Here is a 22,313-nt window from a genome sequence, read left to right as displayed (position 1 = left end):
GCCATTGTGGCGATATGACGGTTTGTAGCCTGCTGCTGATATCACCACAGTAGTAAATATTCATTTATTAAAATATGAACATATAACAATAACTGGGGCTAGTATGACCTACGCATTTAATCGGTCAGCAATTTCTTGCCAAACCATTTCCCTCGCCTTGTTAATTGCGGCAGTATTGCACTATTTTACATCTTATTTTTCCGTCTTCATAAAAAATCAATAATTCGGAATGCTGCGCAAATGTAGTACCCCTGCAGAGTGGAGTATCTTCATTTCGACAGATCGACTCTTCTGGGCTGCGTATGTCTGCGTGCACGCGCCCATATCGAAGATTTGTAAGCCTGTCTTCTGTGAACACTGATGACACAAGGCTGATCCTCATTCGAGGAATCACCTGAGGCTTGAAATCCAATCTCGAGTTCCCTGAGCGCCGCATTTATTTATAGCGCCGCTATACTGATCCACCTTTAGTGGAACGGCCCCCAGGTTGACCTTGTTGTTGTTGTTTAGATCATGATCAGCCAGACCGACATCCTCCAGAACCTGACAGGACGGAACATCTCTGACTACCTGGTGAAGACGTACGCTCAGATCATCGGCAAAAGGTACCACACACACACACACACACACACACACACACACACACACACACACTTACACACTTACACACACACCTTCCACCACACTGTCCTATCACCTCAAAATACACCTTCTTAAACGTATCTAAACAATTTATTGTTGCTTTTTATTGCCTGCTTTTTATTTATCTAACTATTCTTGTTCTCTCCATGGAATGTAGTGTCTTTGAGTACTGAGAAAAGCGCTATACTAAATAAATACATTATTATTGTTGTTGTTGTTGTTGTTGTTGTTGTTGTTGTTGTTGTTGTTAGGAGCCCTCATGAGAATCACTCAGCTGTTGTTTTGTTTTGTAATGTTTCAGGCCAAATGAAACATTACATTCATTTCAATATGATTATTAACACACACACTTCTTGTTTTCTTTTCACAGTTTGAACAACAAGATCTTCGTGAATGAATTCAGGTATGTGTGTTTCCTCAGACTGCTGTTTCACCACACCTACAAGTTCAGAGTGTATAGTAGCATTTTAGATGAGCGATTGGCTCTCATCCATTCCTCATAGACAGGGACAGGGTTTTAATGTGGGCGCATCTTATGCAGATATGGAGGCTTCTCATTGGGCGCCAGGAGCACTCAGGTCCTCCCCCCCGCCGAGGAGATCAATGACGCCATCGAACGGGTCAGGAAGATCTTTGAGTTACAGAAGGTATGTAACTGCCTGTCCCAGGAAATAGATGTCCATTCATTTGTTAATTAGTTCATTCATTCATACATTAATTATTCCATGAATTTGTTTATTAATTAGATCATTCATACCGTCACTATTTCATTCATTCATTCATTTAGACTCTGTCTGTCTGTGTTATGGGCCTTTCATCATGTCCCCTATCTAAACAACTATTATACCTCTCTCTCACTCCCCTCCTCCTCTCTCCTCCACCTCCCCCTCTCCTCCACCCACCACCCCCTCTCTCCTCCACCCCCCACCCCCCCTCTCTCCTAGGGCGCAGCAGCGGACCGGTTCCTGGAGAAGCTGTCCAGCTTCATCAACGGCCTGGACACCAAGAACAACGTGAAGATCTGGTTCAACAACAAGGGCTGGCACAGCATCGGAGCCTTCCTGGGCGTCATGAACAACGCAATCCTGCGTGCCAACCTCCCCGAGGGGGCGGAGCCCGCCAAGTACGGCATCAGCGCCTTCAACCACCCCCTCAACCTCACCAAGGAACAGCTGTCCCAGGTGGCGCTGTGAGTAGACACACCTATGCACGCACGCACGCACACACGCATGCACGCACACACAAACACACACACACACACCCTCAAACTCACCAAGGTGCAGCTGTCCAGGTCGTACACACACACTATCATTTTAAAGCATGCAGTTATTAGATTAGACTACATTCTAATTTATTGTCATAAAGTACTGAGACAATGAAATGCAGTTTGACATCTAACCAGATATGGTACAAAAGACATGATAATGTAGACAGTGCAAGGTATTAGATTAGATTAGATTAGATTCAACTTTATTGTCATTGCAGAGTACAAGTACCAGACAATGAAATGCAGTTTAGCATCTAACCAGAAGTGCAAATAGTGATATAAAAACATGACAGTGATAGTGATAGGTACAGTATGTCTGTTATATACAGGTATATACAATTATGAGTACAGTTAAGGTAGCTTATGTACAGTATGTAATGTACAGATGTCAAAGAGGTATGTGCAATGTGCAATAATACAGTATGTGCAAAAGTAGCATTGTAAACAGCAGTAGTGCAAAGGGTAAAGAGTGATCACATTGACCAGGGGTGTCACAGTATAGATATTGCAGTGAGTATAAATAAATGAATATAAAAGTGAATATATACATGAGATGAATATCAATATGATATGTAAAGTATGATATGTACAAGGGCAATTGGTTTTGAGGTATGTAGCATACATGTAAGATGTATAATTAGAGACTAGTTATACGTCATATGTAGTCCACTCCTCTGACCCTTCTCCTCCCTCCCTCCTCTCTCCTCCCTCCCTCTCCCTCCTCTCTCTCTCTCTCTCTCTCTCTCTCTCTCTCTCTCTCTCTCTCTCTCTCTCTCTCTCTCTCTCTCTCCTCCCTCCCTCCATCATAGGATGACCACATCCGTGGACGTCCTGGTGTCCATCTGTGTGATCTTCGCCATGTCCTTCGTCCCGGCCAGCTTCGTGGTCTTCCTCATCCAGGAGCGTGTGAACAAGGCCAAGCACATGCAGTTCATCAGCGGGGTGCACCCTCTCCTCTACTGGCTGGCCAACTTCCTCTGGGACATGGTACGACCGCGCCACAGACACCATTTTGAAAAAAAAGCGTTGAGAAGCTTTCTCTAGCTCTGTGACTGCAGATGGCACTTGTTCTTATGGAAGGTGTTACCTACGATGACTGATGTATAGTTGATTTACTAACTTTAGAGAAATGTGAAAGCGTCCGGTACGTCAATGTAAATGTAAAAAGAAAAAAAGAAAGAAAAGTGTGGTAGTCTTGTTTTCTTTCAGGTTTGAATCGGCTTCTTTAGGCCTTAGTAGCTGTGAAGACCTTTAAACTTGCGTTTGTGTAAATAGCTTAATGTTAATAAAGTTTTGTTGATTGATGGTTAACCCCCTCGCTGTCTCCTCTCTGTCCTACAGTGTAACTACATCGTACCAGCAAGCCTCGTCATCCTCATCTTCGTGTGTTTCCAACAAAAGGCGTACGTGTCGTCAACCAACCTGCCTGTCCTAGCCCTGCTACTGCTGCTCTACGGGTGAGATACACACACACACACACACACACACACACACACACACACACAGACACACACAGACACACACATGCATGCACACAATATGACACACACACACACACACACACTCAGACACACACGCACACACACGCACTGACACACACACTCATGCTATGTAACCCAGGTGGTCCAATCCCCCTCTGATGTACTCTAACCCTCCTGTGTGTGTGTGTGTGTGTGTGTGTGTGTGTGTTCCCCAGGTGGTCCATCACACCTCTCATGTACCCGGCGTCCTTCTTCTTCAAGGTCCCCAGCACGGCCTACGTGGTCCTCACCAGCGTCAACATCCTCATCGGCATCAATGGGTCCATCTCCACCTTCGTCCTGGAGCTGTTCGGCAACAACGTAGGTCACCCCTGACCCCCTGACCCCCTGATCCTGTCACCCCATCTCTGGTATCTCTCTCCAGGAAGAGTGATAGTGGTTGGTTTTTATACTTTGACACATCCTCAAAGTGAGACCACTTCTATGGTGTGTTGAGGGTCAAAAGGGTGTGACAGTTCCATCTTTACTGAACCCACCCAAACCTTGTTGTGGTTGTGGTTGTGGTTGTGGTTGTTGTGGTTGTTGTTGTTGTTGTTGTTGTTGTGGTTGACCCTTCCTCTCTGTCGCCCCCTGCAGGAAGTGGGAGGCATCAACGACATCCTGAAGAACGTGTTCCTCATCTTCCCTCACTTCTGTCTGGGCCGGGGCCTCATCGACATGGTGAAGAACCAGGCCATGGCCGACGCCCTGGAGAGATTCGGTAAGAGACACTTCACGTCCACCTCTCTCTCTGTCTCTCTCCTCCACTCTATCTCTCTGTCTCTCCTCCACTCTCTCTCTCTCCTCCACTCTCTCTCTCTCTGTCTCTCTCTCTCCTCCACTCTCTCTCTCTGTCTCTCTCTCTCTCTCTCACTCCCCTCCACTCTCTCTCTGTCTCTCTCTGTCTCTCCTCCACTCTCTCTCTCTCTCTCTCTGTCTCTCCTCCACTCTCTCTCTGTCTCTCTCTGTCTCTCCTCTCCACTCTCTCTCTGTCTCTCTCACTCTCTCTCTCTCCCCCCTCCACTCTCTCTCCCCTCCACTCTCTCTGTCTCTCTGTCTCTCTCCCCTCCACTCTCTCTCTCTCTCTCTCCCCTCCACTCTCTCTCTGTCTCTCTCTCTGTCTCTCCTCCACTCTCTCTCTCTCTCTCTCTTTCCCCTCCACTCTCTCTCTGTCTCTCTCTCTCTGTCTCTCCTCCACTCTCTCTCTGTCTCTCTCTCTCCCCTCCACTCTCTCTCTGTCTCTCTCTCTGTCTCTCCTCCACTCTCTCTCTCTCTCTCTTTCCCCTCCACTCTCTCTCTGTCTCTCTCTCTCTGTCTCTCCTCCACTCTCTCTCTGTCTCTCTCTCTCCCCTCCACTCAGAGAGAGTCTCTCCTCCACTCTCTCTCTGTCTCTCTCTCTGTCTGTGCTCCACTCTCTCTCTCAGTCTCTCTCTCTCTCCCCCCCACTCTCTCTCTGGCTCTCTCCTACACACACTCTCTCTCATCCACTCTGTCCCACTTGCATATTAACAAGCAGATGTTTAGTTTCAAGTAATTTTTACACCTATTATGTGGATTAAAACCCAACCCCCCCCCTCCTCCCTCCTCTTCCTCCTCTTCCTCCTCTCCCAGGTGAGAACCGTCTGCGGTCTCCTCTGGAGTGGGACATGGTGGGGAAGAACCTGTTCGCCATGGCGGTGGAGGGCGTGGTCTTCTTCATCATCACCGTCCTCATCCAGTACCGCTTCTGCATCAAGCCCACGTGAGATACTCACACACACACACACACACACACACACACACAAACCTTCTCATAAATATCGCACGCACACACACACACACACACACACACACACACACAAACCTTCTCATAAACATCGCACACACACACACACACACACAGCACACAGCACACATTCCATTTTTTTTTAGCAACCATAAACAACACAACATCCAGTAGCAGTAATCATGTATAGTGAGACAGAAGACAGAAGACATGTCATGTGACGTCCCCTTCCTGCCTCCATCCAGACCAATCAGCAGGCTGAACAAGCTGAGTCCCGTGGGTGAGGAGGACGAGGACGTGGCCAGGGAGAGGCAGAGGATCGTCAGCGGGCTGGGCCACGGAGACATCCTGGAGCTGCGGCAGCTCACCAAGGTGTACAAGAGGAACCAGAAGCCGGCGGTAGACCGCCTGTGTGTGGGCATCCCCCCCGGAGAGGTAGCTAGAAACGTCATATGTAGTCCACTCCTCTGACCCTTCTCCTCCCTCCCTCCTTCTCCCTCCCTCTCTCTCTCTCTCTCTCCTCCCTCCCTCTCTCATCCCTCCCTCTCTCTCTCCTCCTTCTCCCTCCCTCTCTCTCTCTCCTCCCTCCCTCCCTCTCTCCTCCTTCTCCCTCCCTCTCTCTCTCTCTCCTCCCTCCTTCTCTCCTCCCTCTCCCTCCCTCTCTCTCTCTCTCTCCTCCCTCTCTCTCCCTGGTCATTGAAAGTCCTCAAATTCCCCTCTCTCTCTCTCTCTCTCTCTTTTTAATTGTTGTCTGTGAGCGAATAGTTCCTATTATCTAGAGTTGTCTCAAACTATGCCGTGTTGGGTCCTTGAAAGGGAATTGAGTCTTGAAAGTCCTTGAAAGGTGCTTGAAAGGTGCTTGATTTGATGTTTCAGAAGGTGTGGGAACCCTAGAAAAGTCTGAACATTCAATCGGATGCCGACCTTGCAGACCAATTCACCGGACCTTGTCACATATTCTGTATGATAAACATGGATTATATAATGCTCATCTCCTCCTTCTCTGTCTCTCTCCCTCCCTCCCTCTCTCTCTCTTTCTCTCTCTCTTCTCCTCCTCCTTCCCTCCCTCCTCAGTGTTTTGGTCTGTTGGGGGTGAACGGAGCAGGGAAGACCACCACCTTCAAGATGCTGACAGGAGACTCCATAGTGACCAGCGGAGAGGCCTTCCTGGCTGGGAAGAGGTAGGTCTCAATGTCTGTCTCTCTCTCTCTCTCTCTCTCTCTCTCTCTCTCTCTCTCTCTCTCTCTCTCTCTCTCTCTCTCTCTCTCTCTCTCTCTCTTTCTCTGTTTCTCTCTCTCCCTCCCTCCTCCCCTCTCTCTTTCTCTAGTTAGTTATGTTAGTATTGTGGTAGACTGACGTGTGTGTGTGTGTGTGTATGTGTATAGTATCCTGAGGGAGATAGATGACGTGCACCAGAACATGGGCTACTGCCCCCAGTTTGACGCCATCAACGACCTGCTGACAGGAAGGGAGCACCTGGAGTTCTACGCCGTGCTCCGGGGCGTCCCCGAGAAGGAAGTGTGTGAGGTGAGTGACTGACGCCATGTACACACACACACACACACACACGCCTGACCTCCATGTAATACACTCATACCTGACTGCCACACACACACGCACACGCCTGATCGCCATGTATTGGGAATATCAGAGCACACCACACACAATACGATCAAAACTGTTCAATCCCAGCTCGCCAGATCCGGATATGGCTGGGGCACACACAGAGAGCGGCATATTGGGCGGCCGCTCTCGAGGGCGGTATAGGAATAGTTCCGGACAAGGATCCGTCGCGCAACAGCGCCCCCGGGGTGCCGGAATAACGGTGCTGGGCTCGAGGAGCCAGTCAGCTAGTCTGCCTGGCGATCTCCTCTGGGGCTGCCGGCCACGGGGGTCGTGCGGCGGATCCTACGCAATAGGCAGGGGATAATTGGATGCTAGGTTGGGTTCAATTGGCTACCAAATTGGGTGAAAAAGGGGATAAAATCTGAAAAAACTAATTAAAAAAAAAAAAAAAAATTTGATTTTTTATCTTCATGTGTTTCAGATAAAAAATCTGTTAAGATTTAGAAAATCTTTATGTGTGTACCATGCATTAGTTTGACTAAGTGCCTAATTCCCCCCCCCCTCCCCCCCAGGTAGCAGAGTGGGGGATCAGGAAGCTGGGTCTGGTGAAGTACGTTGACAAGCCTGCAGGAAGCTACAGCGGAGGCAACATGAGGAAGCTCTCCACCGCCATGGCGCTCATAGGAGGCCCCCCCGTAGTGTTCCTGGTACGTCCACACACACACACACACGCATGCACGTACACATACACACACACACACACACACACATACACTGACATTGATACACGTACACACACAGGCACACACACACACACACACAGACTGTTGACCCTGTGGGCTAACTTTAACCTGCCCGTTGTCTTGGTAACAGGACGAGCCAACCACAGGGATGGATCCCAAGGCACGCCGGGCGCTCTGGGACTGCATCCACGGTGTCATCAAAGAGGGCCGCTCTGTGGTGCTGACCTCACACAGGTAACAGGACACATCCTCACATACACACACACACACACACACACTTGCACGCACACACACACATGCACATACACACACACACACAAATCAGATCACAAGGGGGGCAGGTGCCACCATGGAAGATCCGCGCCTGACACTCATACACATTCACACACACCCACACACACACATATGTAGTTTCTCGTTCAGCAGTTGCCTGCCACTGTGTCTAATGTCCGTGTCGGCCATTTTGTGTCTCCAGCATGGAGGAGTGTGAGGCGCTGTGCACCAGAATGGCCATCATGGTCAACGGGAGGTTCCGCTGCCTGGGGAGTGTGCAGCACCTGAAGAACAGGTGAGAGAAACGGGACACAGATGGATCAACCACCGTGTGAAAAGAGATACCAAAAACATCTTTCATCTTTTGATGAAACATATAGCATAGAATATATAGTATGATATTATGATGAAGTAGCTCTAAATATCATGGCTCACTCTCTGCACCCCCTCCCTCCTTTCCAGGTTCGGGGACGGTTACACCATCATCCTGAGGGTGGGCGGGGCTGACCCTGACCTGGCGCCCGTGATGAAGTTCATCGAGAGCGAGCTGGCGGGCAGCACACTGAAGGAGCGCCACAGGAACATGCTGCAGTACCAGCTGCCCTCCTCCCTCACCTCGCTCAGCCACATCTTCTCCATCCTGGGCCAGAACAAGGAGCTGCTGAGGATAGAGGACTACTCTGTCTCCCAGACCACCCTGGACCAGGTACAACACACACACACACACACACACACACACACGATAGAGGACTACTCTGTCTCCCAGACCACCCTGCACCAGGTACAACACAAAAATCATAACTAGAGCTAATTCTCCTCCTCTCCTCCACTCCTCCCCTCTCCTCCACTCCTCCCCTCTCCTCCACTCCTCCACTAGGTGTTTGTGAACTTCGCCAAGGACCAGAGTGATGATTACCACATTAAAGACAATTCCGTGAAGCGTAAAAACGCAGCGGCGGCGATGGCGTTGGACATGACCCCGCTGACCTCCCGCCAGGCGGAAGAGAAGGCCGCGGCGGAGGACAGATCAAAGGAGAGCTTTGTGTGAACGGACACCGTCGTCTTCTACCCACGTCTGGAACTGGAACCCGCGACCTCAGACTCACGTTTGCCTTCCCTGTATTCTTACTACAGTAGTATTTTAATACTTGTCTTAATTCTCCGGGCACAGAGGCGTCCTAGAAGGGCACCTGACTGGAAAAGCTCAATGCAAACGTTTCCCCCCCGGCGGTGTGTAGCGAGCTAGGACCCGGGTCCTGGCCGTACGTGTTTAAAGGAGAGAGAAAGAGAGAGAGAGAGAGAGAGAAAAGTGTTAAACTTGAATAACTGCCATAATCTTTGGAGTGCCTGGGCAGCAATGTTCGTGAAACTTGTGCTATTTTCTACTCGTGATTCCAATTGGTGCCTGAGGGGAAATTCAGGGTCCATGTCCATGTTTTGTTTTGTACTCCGAGACCAGAATTACACCATGAAGAAGCGTCCCAATCATTTCCATGGCCAAGGGCTGAACTGCAAAAATCAGAATTGTTCTTATTGTTTGATTTTGTTTTATTTGTCGTGTATCTTTTTATTTATATTTATGTAAAAAAAAAAGAAGAAAAAAAAGAAGAAGATTATGAATATATAAACAAGCAATTGTTTTTACTTTTTTTTTTTCTCTGGCTGAGTCCAAACATGGCATTACTGTGGCGCCTGCTCTACCTAGCGACAGAACCTTCTGTGGCGGACTCAGCCATTCTAGAACACTCTAGAACACCCTAGAACACTCCAATCATGCTCGTCATACACTATGCAAACGTACTGTACTAGTGAAGAAAGGAAAACTAAAAGTGATTGATTTTAAAGCTTTTTTTAAAGAAAAACTAAAGATTTTTGTTGATGAGTATTTAAGTCCTCATGCTCACAGTTTATCTCTGACAAATACCTCAACACATACCATACAGTGGCCTGCAGACACACAGACAGACAAGCAGACCGTGAGATAGACAGACAGACAGACAAACAAACACACAGGCAGACAGACAGGCAGACAGTGAGATAGACAGACAGACAAACACACAGGCAGACAGACACAGACAGACAGACCATCGTCTGAAGGACAGTCCACTATCGTCAGCTCCTCTGAACCACTAGTAAAAGAGCAGAGGTCCAAATCAATGTTAATGAATCTATAATGCTGTAGCGTGAGTCTATGCTGAGGGGGTGTCGTGTCAGTATTGGTCTCTTGTCATAAAGTGTGATGGAAGCTTGTCCCGGGTGGCCTGTCACACACACACACACAGAGACCAGTGACGTCCAGGGCCATTTATGGCGACACACTTCACCGCCGCTCCGTCAGGTGTCACGGACAATTAAGTATTCAGAAATATAGCTGCCAGAGACAGAGCGTCCCATTGGTCAGTTTCAACATTCCAAGCACTTTATCCGTGGTGTTGATTGGAATCTTTTTTTGCACTGGAATTTCCACAGACTATTATAAATGTAGACAATCGTGTTTTTATTATTTTGTTTTGTTTTTTAATCAATCAATGGAAAGAAAAAAAAAGAGAGATGATCCTAGTAAAGTAAATGTCATTTTATTTAATAGTTGTTTACGTTGTGGATGTATTGAGAGAGGCGTGGGGATATCTGTTACTCACGCTGGTCGATAGTATTTACACAATAAAACTGAATAAATCTGCCAGCGAGACTCTTGGTTCATCCTGTCAGAGGTCTCAGTGCTCACGCACACACGCACACACAGCATTTCATGATCACATTGGTCTTTTAATGTTTTTCAGTTCTCACATGTCATGTTCCCACCTGAAGTCATCACCACAGTACCCTGCGTACGTCACAGGACAGTGAAGCATCCACAGTGTTGACATTTCTAAACGCAGAAACCAATATGTTCACCGACACCATCACATAACAGCTGGGAATCTCTAGTTATGACAAGTGAACAATCAACTCTTTCATAACTGGTGTCTATTATCATCTAAAACATTAATCTGACAGTTAAATTACAACATGTTGGTCCATTGGGTTAATCATTCATCTTCGTAGCAGGTAATACATTTATAAATACCTAGAGTTAATTATAAATAATTATATACTCATATATTTAAAATACAATTCTATAATAATAATAATAATAATAATAACAACAGTGTAAGGCACTAGTCACAGAGTCGCGGACCCAGTTGAAGTTGGCTGGGTCCTGAGGTGTTCAGATAGACAGGCAGGGCAGAGGTCAGAGGTCACTTGAGGGGGGAGTAGGGGCAGGGGAACATGAGTTTGTTCCTCTGAGACTCCAGGTAGGTCACACTCTCCCTCACTGTGAGAAAGAGACATGGAAAGGGAAAGAGACATGGAAAGGGAAAGAGGGGGTAAAGAGAGAGAGAGAGAGACAAAGGAGGGGAGAGAGGGACCAGAGAGCAAATGTCATTTCTTGTGTTTTTGTCTTCTCTCAAAGTGAGTGATGATTGAATAGTTCTTGGTTATAACAGTCAGTTAACAGTGTTTATAACAGTGGTTAACAGTAGTTAACAGTGGTTATAAAAGTAGTTAACAGTGGTTATAACCGTAGTTAACAGTGGTTATAACAGTAGTTAACAGTGGTTATAACAGTAGTTAACAGTGGTTATAACCGTAGTTAACAGTGGTTATAACAGTAGTTAACAGTGGTTATAACAGTAGTTATAACAGGTTCTAAGTGTCTCACCAGCAGCGACCACCCTGGGGTCTTCGTGGGCTTTGTGTCTCATCGCTGCTCGCTGGTCCGGACCCTCATACCACCACAGGGCGTGAACTACAGGAAACACATCACAACCAACTTTATTACTACAGGAAACACATCACAACCAACTTTATTTAAACAGGGCTGGACTACACTGGAAACACATCACAACCAACTTTATTTAAACAGGGCTGGACTACACTGGAAACACATCACAACCAACTTTATTTAAACAGGGCTGGACTACACTGGAAACACATCACAACCAACTTTATTTAAACAGGGCTGGACTACACAGGAAACACATCAAACATCAAACCAAACTTTATTTACACATTTCGTACACAGATGCAATACAATACACTTCAAAAATACAAATAAAAACAAACAAATACACACTTAGACATGTGCATGTAAGAGTGCAAATCATCATCATCATCATCTTCCTCCTCCTACCTGTGTTGAGCGGTCCAGCCTCGCTGTGGAACACTCCAACCAGGTGGGCGTGTCCCGTGTCTGCGTGTGCGCTGACCGCCGCCTGGAATGCTGTCCCCCACACGGCCGGGCCCCCCGGACGCATCTGGAACGACGCCAACTCATACACACCTGAAACACACACACACACACACACACACACATATATATATATATAAACACACATAAACATATATATAACCACACACACAGACATCTCTCGACTCAGCCAGACACTCGAGTTGACCGTTGACTTCTGAAAACAGTGTTGTTTACCAGTTGTGTGTGACGGTCATGGGACGTTGTGTTCCGTCAGTTCTAGGAGGCTCTCTGGGTGTCTGTGTGAGAGGTCGTGACCTCTAAACTTCCCCAAGCTGTTATCACTCATGCTGACTCATGAAATATTAAGGAAAACAGAGGGGGTTTCACTTCCTGAAAGTGCAGAGAAGCTGCCCAATCGTGTGGAGGAATAGGAACTGAAGAAACTGCTCTGAAATCTGTGGTTCACCAGAGCAGGAGCTGAGATGACTGGCCTGGTGAAAAGCATGCAGGTCAAAGTGTCCACACGCACGCGCACACACACATACACACACACACACACACACACACACACACACACACACACACACACACACACATACACACACACACGCACGCGCACACACACATACACACACACACACACACACACACACACTCTCTCTCTCTCTCTCTCTACCTCCTTCCTTGGGAGGCCGGACCACGCTGCTCCAGGGCACCAGGTAGGTGACCTCGTTGTCCTGTGACGTCAGCATGGGCATGGCCTTGGAGATGTACTGCTCTATCCAGCTGGGGTCCTGAGCCAGGGATGCCCGCACGCCTGCCCGCTGGGAGTAGCTGTCTGGAGAAAGCAGAGAAGGAGGATTGGTGTAATGTGTTCAAACTTCTTCGTTTTTGTTAGGACCATAGCAGGGGCGTTTTGGGTGAGCTGCAATTTAGTCTCACTCTCTTTCTCTCCTCTCCTTTGTGTGTCTCTCTCCCCCCCCCCCCCCCCCCCCCCCCCTCCTCACCATACTTCCAGATGTGGAACACCTGGTTCAGCCCCCCGTACTCCACGCTCCAATAGCCTAGCAGCTCAGAGTGGGCGGTCCTCAGGTGAATCTTCTCATTGGTCAGCTTCAGGAACGCTGCGTTCTTCTCCGGGCGGATGCAGTAGGTGCGGAACTCATAGAAGGTGCCGTGTTGCTGCTGGGGCCCGGTGGAGATGCATGCTCTGGGCTGGCAGGAGAGGACACAACACAGTGAGGGAGGGTGACACTGACACCCAGTGGCCGGACGGAGGTACTACACTAACATAGTCAGACATAAGAGTGGCATTTGAACCTGGGTTGCCTCTCACCACAGCACTACATGAGTAGGCCTATCTGTGTATAGTATGTATATATATAGGGTTAGAGAGAGAGAGAGAGAGAGAGAGAGAGAGAGAGAGAGAGAGAGAGAGAGGGGAGAGAGAGATACTCCTTCCATTGTAAATGATTAGATACAACTTTATTTAACAGTTGTAGAGCCTTTCGACCATTTGTTACATCTTTTCTCAGTGTTCTACAACATAGTCAAACGTGACTCATTAACATGATTTCCCAGTCCGATAAACACTCATTGTTAATGTTAAACCAGCGGCCTGCTCCTATGAGAGAAACCACCTCTGGACTCAGTTCATTATCTAACTTTTCAATCAGTCAAAGTCCAAAGGCTCAGTGTTGTACTGGAGTGACTACAGAGAGACATGGTGGACTACAGTGCATCCGGAAAGTATTCACACCCCTTCACCTTTTCCACATGTTGTTATGTCACAGCCTTATTCCAAAATGGATTAAATTACATGTTTTCCTCTCAAAATTCTACACACAATACCCCATAATGACAAAGTGAAAAAGTTTATTTTTTCAATCTTTGCAAATGTATTAAAAATAAAACACTCAAATATCACATGTACATAAGACCTTCAATGCTGCAGACATTTGTTTGTACCCTTCCTCAGATCTGTGCCTTTATACAGTCCTGTCTCAGAGGTCTACAGACCTTTGACCTCATGGCTTCGTTTGTGCTCTGACATGTCAACTGTGGGACCTTATATAGACAGATTTGTGCCTATCCAAATCATGTCCAATCAATTGAATTTACCACAGGTGGACATAGCAAAGGGAGTGAATACTTATGTACATGTGATATTTGAGTGTTTTACTTTTAATACATTTCCAAAGATTAAAAAAATAAATAAAATGAATTTAATCAATTTTGCAATAAGGCTGTAATAACAAAATGTGGAAAAAGTGAAGGGGTGTGAATACTTTTCGGATGCACTGTGGCCTATGTCTGCCAGTAGTGTGCCTGTTGCTTTATTATAAACACGTCATTATGACACTACCTACAGGTAAATGAATGAATGAATTATCTTTATTGTCATAGTACGGGTACAACGAAATGTAATATTTCAATAACGTATGACTTTCAGTAACTGAAATGTGAACATTTCTCAACAGCAGACAGATCACGACTATGGAGGTCATTATCTCTTCCTGGTGAGAGTTTCCCAATACCACGCAAATCTGCACAAAAAGAAAGGTTTTATGCTAATATTAAGTTCAATGTCATTTTGTTGTTTTGTGTTTTTCGAGCGACTTCTAGTGATTTCAATCGATTACGCCAGTATTCAATTGATCACAGCATGAAAAGTAGAACAAATCAATCAATGAACAGAACTCACCACGTCACCGTTTTTCCTAGAAATATGTTCTATGATCCGTGATGATCTGCAGACAGAGCGAAGCGCATTTTTTACCGTAAACATGACGCTGTGCGTTAGTGGACACAGCTCGGAAGCACCACTGTTTCAGTCAAGTTTCCAAGTTTCTACAAACGTACTAGTCGCATTATGGACTACGGAAGCCGAGGGCAGGTCAAGTTTAATCAATGACCCATGACAGCGAAGGATAGTCAAACATGACAAGATGTTGTATCCATTGATCATCATCCATACTTTTGGGTCAGATGTCAGACCGTCGTTTCACATCAGAGGTGTTAAATATTTATACATATGGTATACCAGTGTGTAATTATGTTATTGTTAACGTGTATAAGATTGTGAGGTTTAATTTCTGTGTCGAAATAACAAAAAATGATCATCATAGAATACAATTCTTCATCTCTCTCTGATCTGATTAAATGCTTGAACAAAGCTGAACGAGCAATAAGATAAGTGGCCTAAACATCAAAGTTATATCAATGTACCATAACATGATTCTATGATGTGACTGATTAACATGACTCACATTAGTTGTTGTTTATGTGGACAAAATGTACCACCTGGAATGTAATGTGTAACACAAGTCAACATTATGTGAATAGACACACAAACAAAAAATGTTATAGCCTATAAAATACATTTATTTTAAAATATAAGATTATATTATATTTAGCTGTAATAACTGCGTTTCTCTGATGAACGGGCTTAATGATGCACCAACAATTCACAGATATGTTGGAGTGGATATACATTGCCATATTTGCTACTTTTGCTACTCTGAAAATGTATTTAACTAGATTACCAAAGAAAGAAGTTGAACTACACCCAAGCTACCCTTGAGAGAAATATAATTTGGCTAAAGCTACTTTGAAAAAGTAGTGGAATCTACTTCAACCAACAGATGAGTTGTGAGTTATTGTTAATGAGTTAATCCAGGTTATTTCAGAGCATTTCAATCACACACTGTCACACAGTCATCTTTCAATAACTCATTAACTCAAGTTATTGAAAGATGACTGTGTGACAGTGTGTGATTGAAATGCTCTGAAATCACCTGGAGAGAGAGAGAGAAATGGTGATGTGAATCAAAGTAGGGAGACCATAGGCAGAGAAGTAACAAATAGTAGGCAGATTTAAGTTCAAGGGCTGGAATAACGACTTAATTCCAAATAAACAGTGACAGTAGGCCTATCTTACTTCACCGCTACATGGGGGAGTAGTTAACTATGGGAAACACTAGGATTTGAACTACCACCAAGCTACTGCAAAAATGCCTTTAAACTGCACTACCCAACCATGGTACACAGACCAACTTCTGCCATCCAGAGTGACATGAAAACAAGAGTAGACCCTAGAGTTATTGGGCCAGACATATCCAAAACTACAACGCTCAATACAAATGTGTCATATCTAAAACCATAACACTAAGAGTCCTCAGAAAATACCACCTCAAACAGGAGCTGCTTGTGACCTTCTACCGCTGCACAGTGGAGAGCATCCTCACCTACTGCATCTGCGTGTGGTTCTCCAGCTGCACAGCCGCAGAGAGGAAAGCGCTACAGAGAGTCGTGAGATCGGCCCAGAAGATCACCGGCGCCCCCCTCCCCTCTCTGGAAGAGCTGTACAACACACGCTGCCTCAGGAAGGCCTCCAAGATCTCCAGAGACCCATCCCACCCTGGGAACGAACACTTTGTTCGGCTGCCCTCGGGCAGGCGGTTCAGGACCATGTCCGCAAGGACAAATAGACTGAAGCTCAGCTTCTACCCCAGGGCCATTCAGGCCCTGAACACAGCAAAGACCTAGGTTCATAGGCCCTGGACAATCTAGAAAATGTGATGGCAGCTACTAGATTGTAATCAAGTGCAATACTGAAACACAACTGTGAACATTTCAAACCTGCAAATTGCGACACTTTAAATGAATGTGCAATAACACTATGTGCAATATGACAACCCTCGGGTACATAAGGTTCAGAGATAGGAAATGTTAGGATATTTATAGCATAGCATAGAGTACAGCACAGTGTTTTATTTGTATAGTATAGTATAGTGGATAGTGTACATAGCCTTTATTTATGTAAACCAGCTCTTTTCCCTTCTTGTTTTTAGTAAAAAAAAATCCTAGCACCAGGGGAGCCCCCCCTCCCAAATGTCGTTGTATGGTACCTGTACTATATCAATGACAATAAAGACCATTCATTCATTCATTCATTCATTCATTCATTCATTCAAATGTGTCATAACACCCAAAAACCCTTAGTTGCTCTTGTACCAACCAGTATGTGTCCCGCCCCTCTGTTGTTCTGGCCGGTCTCCTGCTCAGCAATATTGGGACAGTAGCTGGAATGTTTATCCTCTGATGGGACAATGGGACTCTAAAAGGACAATGGGGAGGCTCCGCCTGTGACCTGGGACCGGCGGGACAGTCAGGTGCGCGGCCGTCAAAACACCCGGCGCTACCCCCCTCTCTCTCCGCCCAGGGTCACATTCGTTCACGTCCCCCGTCCCGGACAGACCCTCCCTCTCACACTATATGACAACGCCGCGACACCGACCCGCACCAGACGGACATACGACCCTGAGGAAGGCACATCGGAGATAAGACAGAGCCAAGAAGAAAGACATAACAGACTCAGACTCTCTCTGCCGTTTAATAAAACAACTCTACCCGTTCGTATACCAACTATTCTACGGGACGTATACCAACTATTGTTATCAGCTGAATTGTGTTCATTCGGGAAAACCCAAAGTCGACATGATCGGGAAAGCTCTTCTGCTGGTGTGTGTGGCGGTGTTCATCTCGGCAGGTAAGATCCCTCCTCTCACACATCCTCTCCCTCAGAATCAGGACGAGAGAGGCTCGTTCAGTTTATGATCATACCTGAGCAACGTAATGCGTTGGCATAGACATCGTGATGGAAACATACTATCAGTAGCCTACTGTTCATTATAAATCCTAGAAGATACGCGAGGGTTGTTATAATGTGCTATAAAAATGTGTTATTAAATGAGAGTTCAGATGTGTTGATTGATGATTTTTTTTTACCACGAACGGGCAAGGAACCATATATGGTAACTTCGCTGACCTTGATTTTGAAGATGAAAAATAATATTTTTAAAAAATGTCACTCAAGTAAAAATGTCTTCTTATGTCCTCCAATAACACTCTAGGGTTGAAATGTAGAATTTCAAAGTATTTCAATGAGTGCCCTATAAAGGGTTAAGTCCATAGAAACGAGTAGAACCCCGCACACTGGTTTCTAGTATAGTATGTACTATGTAGTATACACAAAATACCCAACAAGGGATAACAAACTGAATCTAGTGTGTGAATCGGTGGAGGCTGGTAGAGGTAGAAATCGGAGGACAGGCTCATTGTAATGCACAGAATGGAATGAGGAATGGAATGGAGTGTTTGACACCGTTCCTGATTCCGTCCTAATGCATTACTATGAGCCCCGTCCTCCGATTTCTACCTCCATCAGCCTCCCCTGGCTGTGAATAGTAACTTTGTTGTGACTGTAGCAGATGCGGGGAACAGGTCCAGGCTGTACAGGAGGGTAAGACTTTAAACTTTATGAATAACACACAAACATCTTTATTACAGAGCTCAAATACTCATGACAACATAGTAATGCTGTTGATGAAATACGGTATACACGTGTGTAGTCAAAACCTTAGAGTACATGGATGCTATTGTATTGAAAACCTCCCCCCCCCCCCCCCTCTCTCTCTCTCTCTCTCTCTCTCTCTCTCTCTCTCTCTGTCTCTCTCTCTCTCCCCCCTCCCCTCTTCCTCTCTCCCCCCTCCCCTCTTTTTCTCTTTCCCCCCTCTCCTCTCTCTCTCTCTCTCTCTCTCTCTGTCTCTCTCTCTCCCCCCCTCCCCTCTTTCTCTCTTTCCCCCCTCTCCTCTCTCTCTCTCTCTGTCTCTCTCTCTCTCCCCCCCCTCCCCTCTTCCTCTCTCCCCCTCTCCTCTCTCTCTCTTTCCCCCCTCTCCTCTCCTTCCCTCCCCTCTCCCAGCCTGCTTGTGGGGACATGAGTGTGACGCAGGCGTGTCCACTCAACTACTCCCCTGTCTGTGGCAGCGATGGACACACGTACCCCAACGAGTGTGCCCTGTGTGTCCACAGACTGTGAGTAGCCCACTGACAGTCCTGGGCCAGTCAGTGGTGTGTCATGTAATAATAACAATAATAACAATAATAATAATAATAATAATAATAATAGAATGGAATTAAACAAAAGCACTGTCGGTAACAGCAATTCAAAAAAATAGTTCAAGATTAAAAGCGAGTTTAAAAATATGGGTTTTGAGTCACCATTTGATGGAGGAGAATGTGTGATTTACTACTTAATATTGACTGCTTTCAGAATGGAAAAAGTGGCTGTCTTGATAACCAATCATGTTCTCTGTCTCTGTCTCCAGGGAAACCAATGCTGACATCATGATAGTGAGAGAAGGAAGCTGCTGAGGAAGGATGACAACTCCACTGTTAAAGTGATGATTCTGTCACACAATGTATTTCTGAATCGTTCTGTTATGTTTGAATGAAGCTGTTTGTGAGATACACACACACACACACACACACACACACGCACCTACATGCACGCACACAAGCATGCACACACACGCAGAGACATACCTACACACACACACACACACACACACACACACACACACACACACACACACACACACACACACACACGCATGAGCGCACACAAATACAGACATATGCGCTCACTCGAACATATCATTTTCTATAATCATATTGATTTGTATTAAATCTCACCACTATCTCTGTTATGAAAATTAAATTGATTTTTCAGTTATTGCTGCTGTAATCTTTTGCAATTAAAGGTCTCGAGGCACCTACTGGCTTGTGCTTTGTTTGTTGACACAACACAACATATACTTTTTTTAAATAATTTTTCCAATTAAATAATATAAACACTATCTCTGTCAAACACGATGATCACCTAAGTAGGTAGTTAACGTATAGAACCACTTGGGGGCGCTGCAGGGCTACAACTTTAGCTTTCAGTGCAGTTTCTTCGGTTCCGTGTGTCACCTCGATAGTCTTCCCCCTCACATGTACACAACCGGGCACAGCCATGCTGAGTTGTTTCAAAGATCAAATCGGTGATGTTCTATTACCGGGAGATGTATTTTCTTTCGAACAACCTGAGACGGAGTCTAAACCCGACAAGGTCATCTGTGGACCGGGACTCCGGCGGGACGGTGATGAAGTTCTCGTGTGTAAAAGCGGAGTCCTGCGGCACAAACAGCCCAACGTCTACTGGATAGACTCGCAGCAGAGACGGGTAATGGAGGAGAATAATGTTGGATCTGGTCGATAAACCCTAAAAGCGATTCAACTGGCTATTGAACAGTTTTTTCAGGGGATCGGTTTTAATCTCTCTGTTACCTCTGAATTGTAGGGATTACGTTGTGTGTTGACTTCTTGGGAGTTGATGAAGAAACAGTTGCGTGGGTCTAGTTTACCTATTCATATTCTATTTCCTTTTTCGGTCTCGTCACCTCCTATAATGCTACAGTCAACCACATTATAATAATAATAATAATAATAATAATAGTATTATTATTAATATTATTAATAATAGTTTTTTTTGCCATGCAATAAACTTGTTGGAATTTGGTATTTTTATGCTCAGACATAGTCGGCGCCCCTGGAGCAATTCGAGGTTAAGGGCCTTGCTAAAGGGCACATCCCTCCTGAGGCATCTGGATAGAACCACCGGCCTCTCTAACCTCTAGGCTCCTGCTGCCTCACATCTAGGTGATATCACGGCAGTGGAGGCTGGTGGAGATAGAAGAGGATGGGCTCATTGTAATGCATGGAACGGAATGAGGAACGGTATCAAAAACACGTGATAGGTTGAGGTTGTTGTACTCTAGTTTTACAGCTAGCTAGTCAGACAAAAAAAAAAACACCTGTTTGATACCATTCCTCTTTCCGTTCCATACATTACAATGAGCCCCGTCCTCCGTTGTCTACCTCCACTGGCCTCCCCTGTCAGAGCTGGTCTCTATGGTGATGTTGTGGACTCAAAACTCTTGTCCCCCCCCCCCCCCCCAGTATGTCCCGGCAAAGGGTGAGAGTGTGATTGGCGTCATCACGGCAAAGTCAGGAGACGTGTTTAAGGTGGACGTGGGCGGGAGCGAGCAGGCCTCCCTCTCCTACCTAGCCTTCGAGGGCGCCACCAAGAGGAACAGACCCAACGTACAGGTGAGGCACACGCACCGGCACCCGCACCCACACGCATGCACACGCACGCACACATACGCACACACACTTCTTCCATGATGGCCAACAGGGTTACTGGGGAGGCTTTAGACTTTCTCTAGTGTGTGTGTGTGTGTGTGTATAGGTAGGAGACCTGGTGTACGCCCAGTTCATCATCGCTAACAAAGACATGGAGCCGGAGCTGGTGTGTATGGACAGCTGTGGGCGAGCCAATGGGATGGGCGTGTTTGGAGCCGAGGGGCTACTCTTCAAGGTGTCCCTGGGACTGGTGCGCAGGTAACCAACTGAAACACACACACACATACACACACACACACTATCATTCTGATATATGACTCATTAACTCACCAACTGCCAAAGAGTTGTGGAACACTGTGTTGTGTTGTTTACCTAGCAGCATTTTGATTGGCTACAAAATGAAGCGTCGTCATTTATGCATTTTAAATAATACGATTATTAACTAGATTAAGATGATTGAATTAGAATAACAGGTTGACTGACTGACTGACTGATTGATTGATTGAACCCCTCCCCCCACCAGACTGCTGGCCCCCCAGAGTGAGGTGGTGAGGGACCTGGAGAAGCTGTTCCCCCTGGAGATGGTGGTGGGCCTGAACGGTCGTGTGTGGGTGAAGGCCCAGACCCTCCAGCAGACCCTGATAGTCGCCAACCTGCTGGAGGCCTGCGAGAACATGACCCCCCCGCAGCGCCTGGCTCTGTTCAGGAGGGTGGCCGACGGAAACGTCTAGTGTGTGAGTGTGAGTGTGTGTGTGTGAGTGTGTGTGTGTGTGTGTGTGTGTGTGTGTGTGTGTGTGTGTGTGCGCGCATGTCAGCAAAACTGAGTCTTTTGTTGTTATTGGTTGATAATTTCTACTCTGTTTATCTTTTATGAATAAAACAACAATCCTTAACTGTTGATTGACTGTAAATGCAAATCGACTGTGTACTTCCCCTTGTGCACACAAGGGGGCAGACCACTTCATATGTTCCTCACTAGTGCGTCGTCAGCCCTCACACACGTCTGACTCGTCACATGACTGCAGGAAAGCACCTCTGGGTCAAGTCCAGAAACAACCCCAAGCCCTACACCATACTTCCTAAACACTAAATCCTACTCCCTAGCTCCTACACCCTAGCTCCTATACCCTACTCCCTAGACACTAGACCCTACTCCCTAGCTCCTATACCGTACTCCCTAACCCCTACACCGTAGACACTACCACTAGCCCCTGCACCCTAGACACTAGACCCCATGCCTTATCAAAGGAGGGAACAGGACACACACACACAC

The 22,313-nt window shown here is 46.3% G+C and overlaps 4 protein-coding genes across 6 annotated transcripts in view; 3 read left to right on the top strand and 1 right to left on the bottom strand.

Moving 5' to 3' along the window:
- The window catches only part of abca1b (ATP-binding cassette, sub-family A (ABC1), member 1B), a 49,211-nt gene extending 40,301 nt beyond the window's left edge, over positions 1-8,910 (top strand). For 2 of the 3 annotated variants that reach the window (XM_080526402.1, XM_080526401.1), the window contains exons 29-45: positions 511-605; positions 1,013-1,045; positions 1,184-1,289; positions 1,587-1,831; positions 2,719-2,896; positions 3,251-3,366; positions 3,606-3,750; positions 4,027-4,150; positions 5,041-5,170; positions 5,449-5,629; positions 6,269-6,375; positions 6,580-6,721; positions 7,333-7,467; positions 7,634-7,737; positions 7,979-8,071; positions 8,239-8,482; positions 8,654-8,910. In XM_080526402.1, coding sequence (XP_080382528.1) covers positions 511-605; positions 1,013-1,045; positions 1,184-1,289; positions 1,587-1,831; positions 2,719-2,896; positions 3,251-3,366; positions 3,606-3,750; positions 4,027-4,150; positions 5,041-5,170; positions 5,449-5,629; positions 6,269-6,375; positions 6,580-6,721; positions 7,333-7,467; positions 7,634-7,737; positions 7,979-8,071; positions 8,239-8,482; positions 8,654-8,824 — 2,349 coding nt within the window. In that variant the 3' untranslated portion in view covers positions 8,825-8,910. Of the gene's footprint in view, positions 1-510; positions 606-1,012; positions 1,046-1,183; positions 1,290-1,586; positions 1,832-2,718; positions 2,897-3,250; positions 3,367-3,605; positions 3,751-4,026; positions 4,151-5,040; positions 5,171-5,439; positions 5,630-6,268; positions 6,376-6,579; positions 6,722-7,332; positions 7,468-7,633; positions 7,738-7,978; positions 8,072-8,238; positions 8,483-8,653 lie in introns of all 3 variants that reach the window. The other variant, XM_080526400.1, reaches the window with a different exon arrangement.
- A 1,430-nt stretch (positions 8,911-10,340) lies between these two features.
- On the bottom strand, positions 10,341-14,875 carry nipsnap3a (nipsnap homolog 3A (C. elegans)). The gene is made up of 6 exons (XM_080526403.1): positions 14,715-14,875; positions 13,018-13,225; positions 12,687-12,848; positions 11,951-12,100; positions 11,480-11,566; positions 10,341-11,092 (listed from the first exon to the last, which is right to left on the bottom strand). The coding sequence occupies exons 1-6, from the start codon at positions 14,796-14,798 to the stop codon at positions 11,016-11,018; spliced, it is 768 nt and encodes a 255-aa protein (XP_080382529.1). The 5' UTR covers positions 14,799-14,875; the 3' UTR covers positions 10,341-11,015.
- A 2,634-nt stretch (positions 14,876-17,509) lies between these two features.
- Positions 17,510-19,310, top strand: LOC308153791 (putative pancreatic secretory proteinase inhibitor; the record flags this gene model as incomplete). The annotated part of the gene is made up of 4 exons (XM_080526982.1): positions 17,510-17,561; positions 18,280-18,314; positions 18,774-18,886; positions 19,180-19,310. The coding sequence occupies 4 exons, from the start codon at positions 17,510-17,512 to the stop codon at positions 19,223-19,225; spliced, it is 246 nt and encodes an 81-aa protein (XP_080383108.1). The 3' UTR covers positions 19,226-19,310.
- Positions 19,311-19,852: 542 nt separating this feature from the next.
- exosc3 (exosome component 3) lies at positions 19,853-21,938 on the top strand. Its single transcript, XM_080526873.1, has 4 exons — positions 19,853-20,078; positions 20,855-21,004; positions 21,147-21,298; positions 21,564-21,938. Exons 1-4 carry the CDS (start codon positions 19,869-19,871, stop codon positions 21,769-21,771), a joined length of 720 nt encoding a protein of 239 aa, XP_080382999.1. The 5' UTR covers positions 19,853-19,868; the 3' UTR covers positions 21,772-21,938.
- The last annotated feature ends 375 nt before the right edge of the window (positions 21,939-22,313 follow it).

This window comes from Nansenia antarctica (genome assembly GCF_963989245.1).
Source record: "Nansenia antarctica genome assembly, chromosome: 3".
Classification (NCBI taxonomy): Eukaryota; Metazoa; Chordata; class Actinopteri; order Argentiniformes; family Microstomatidae; genus Nansenia; species Nansenia antarctica.
Note: the sequence above shows the minus strand (reverse complement) of the source record. Positions and strands in the feature narration are given on the sequence as shown.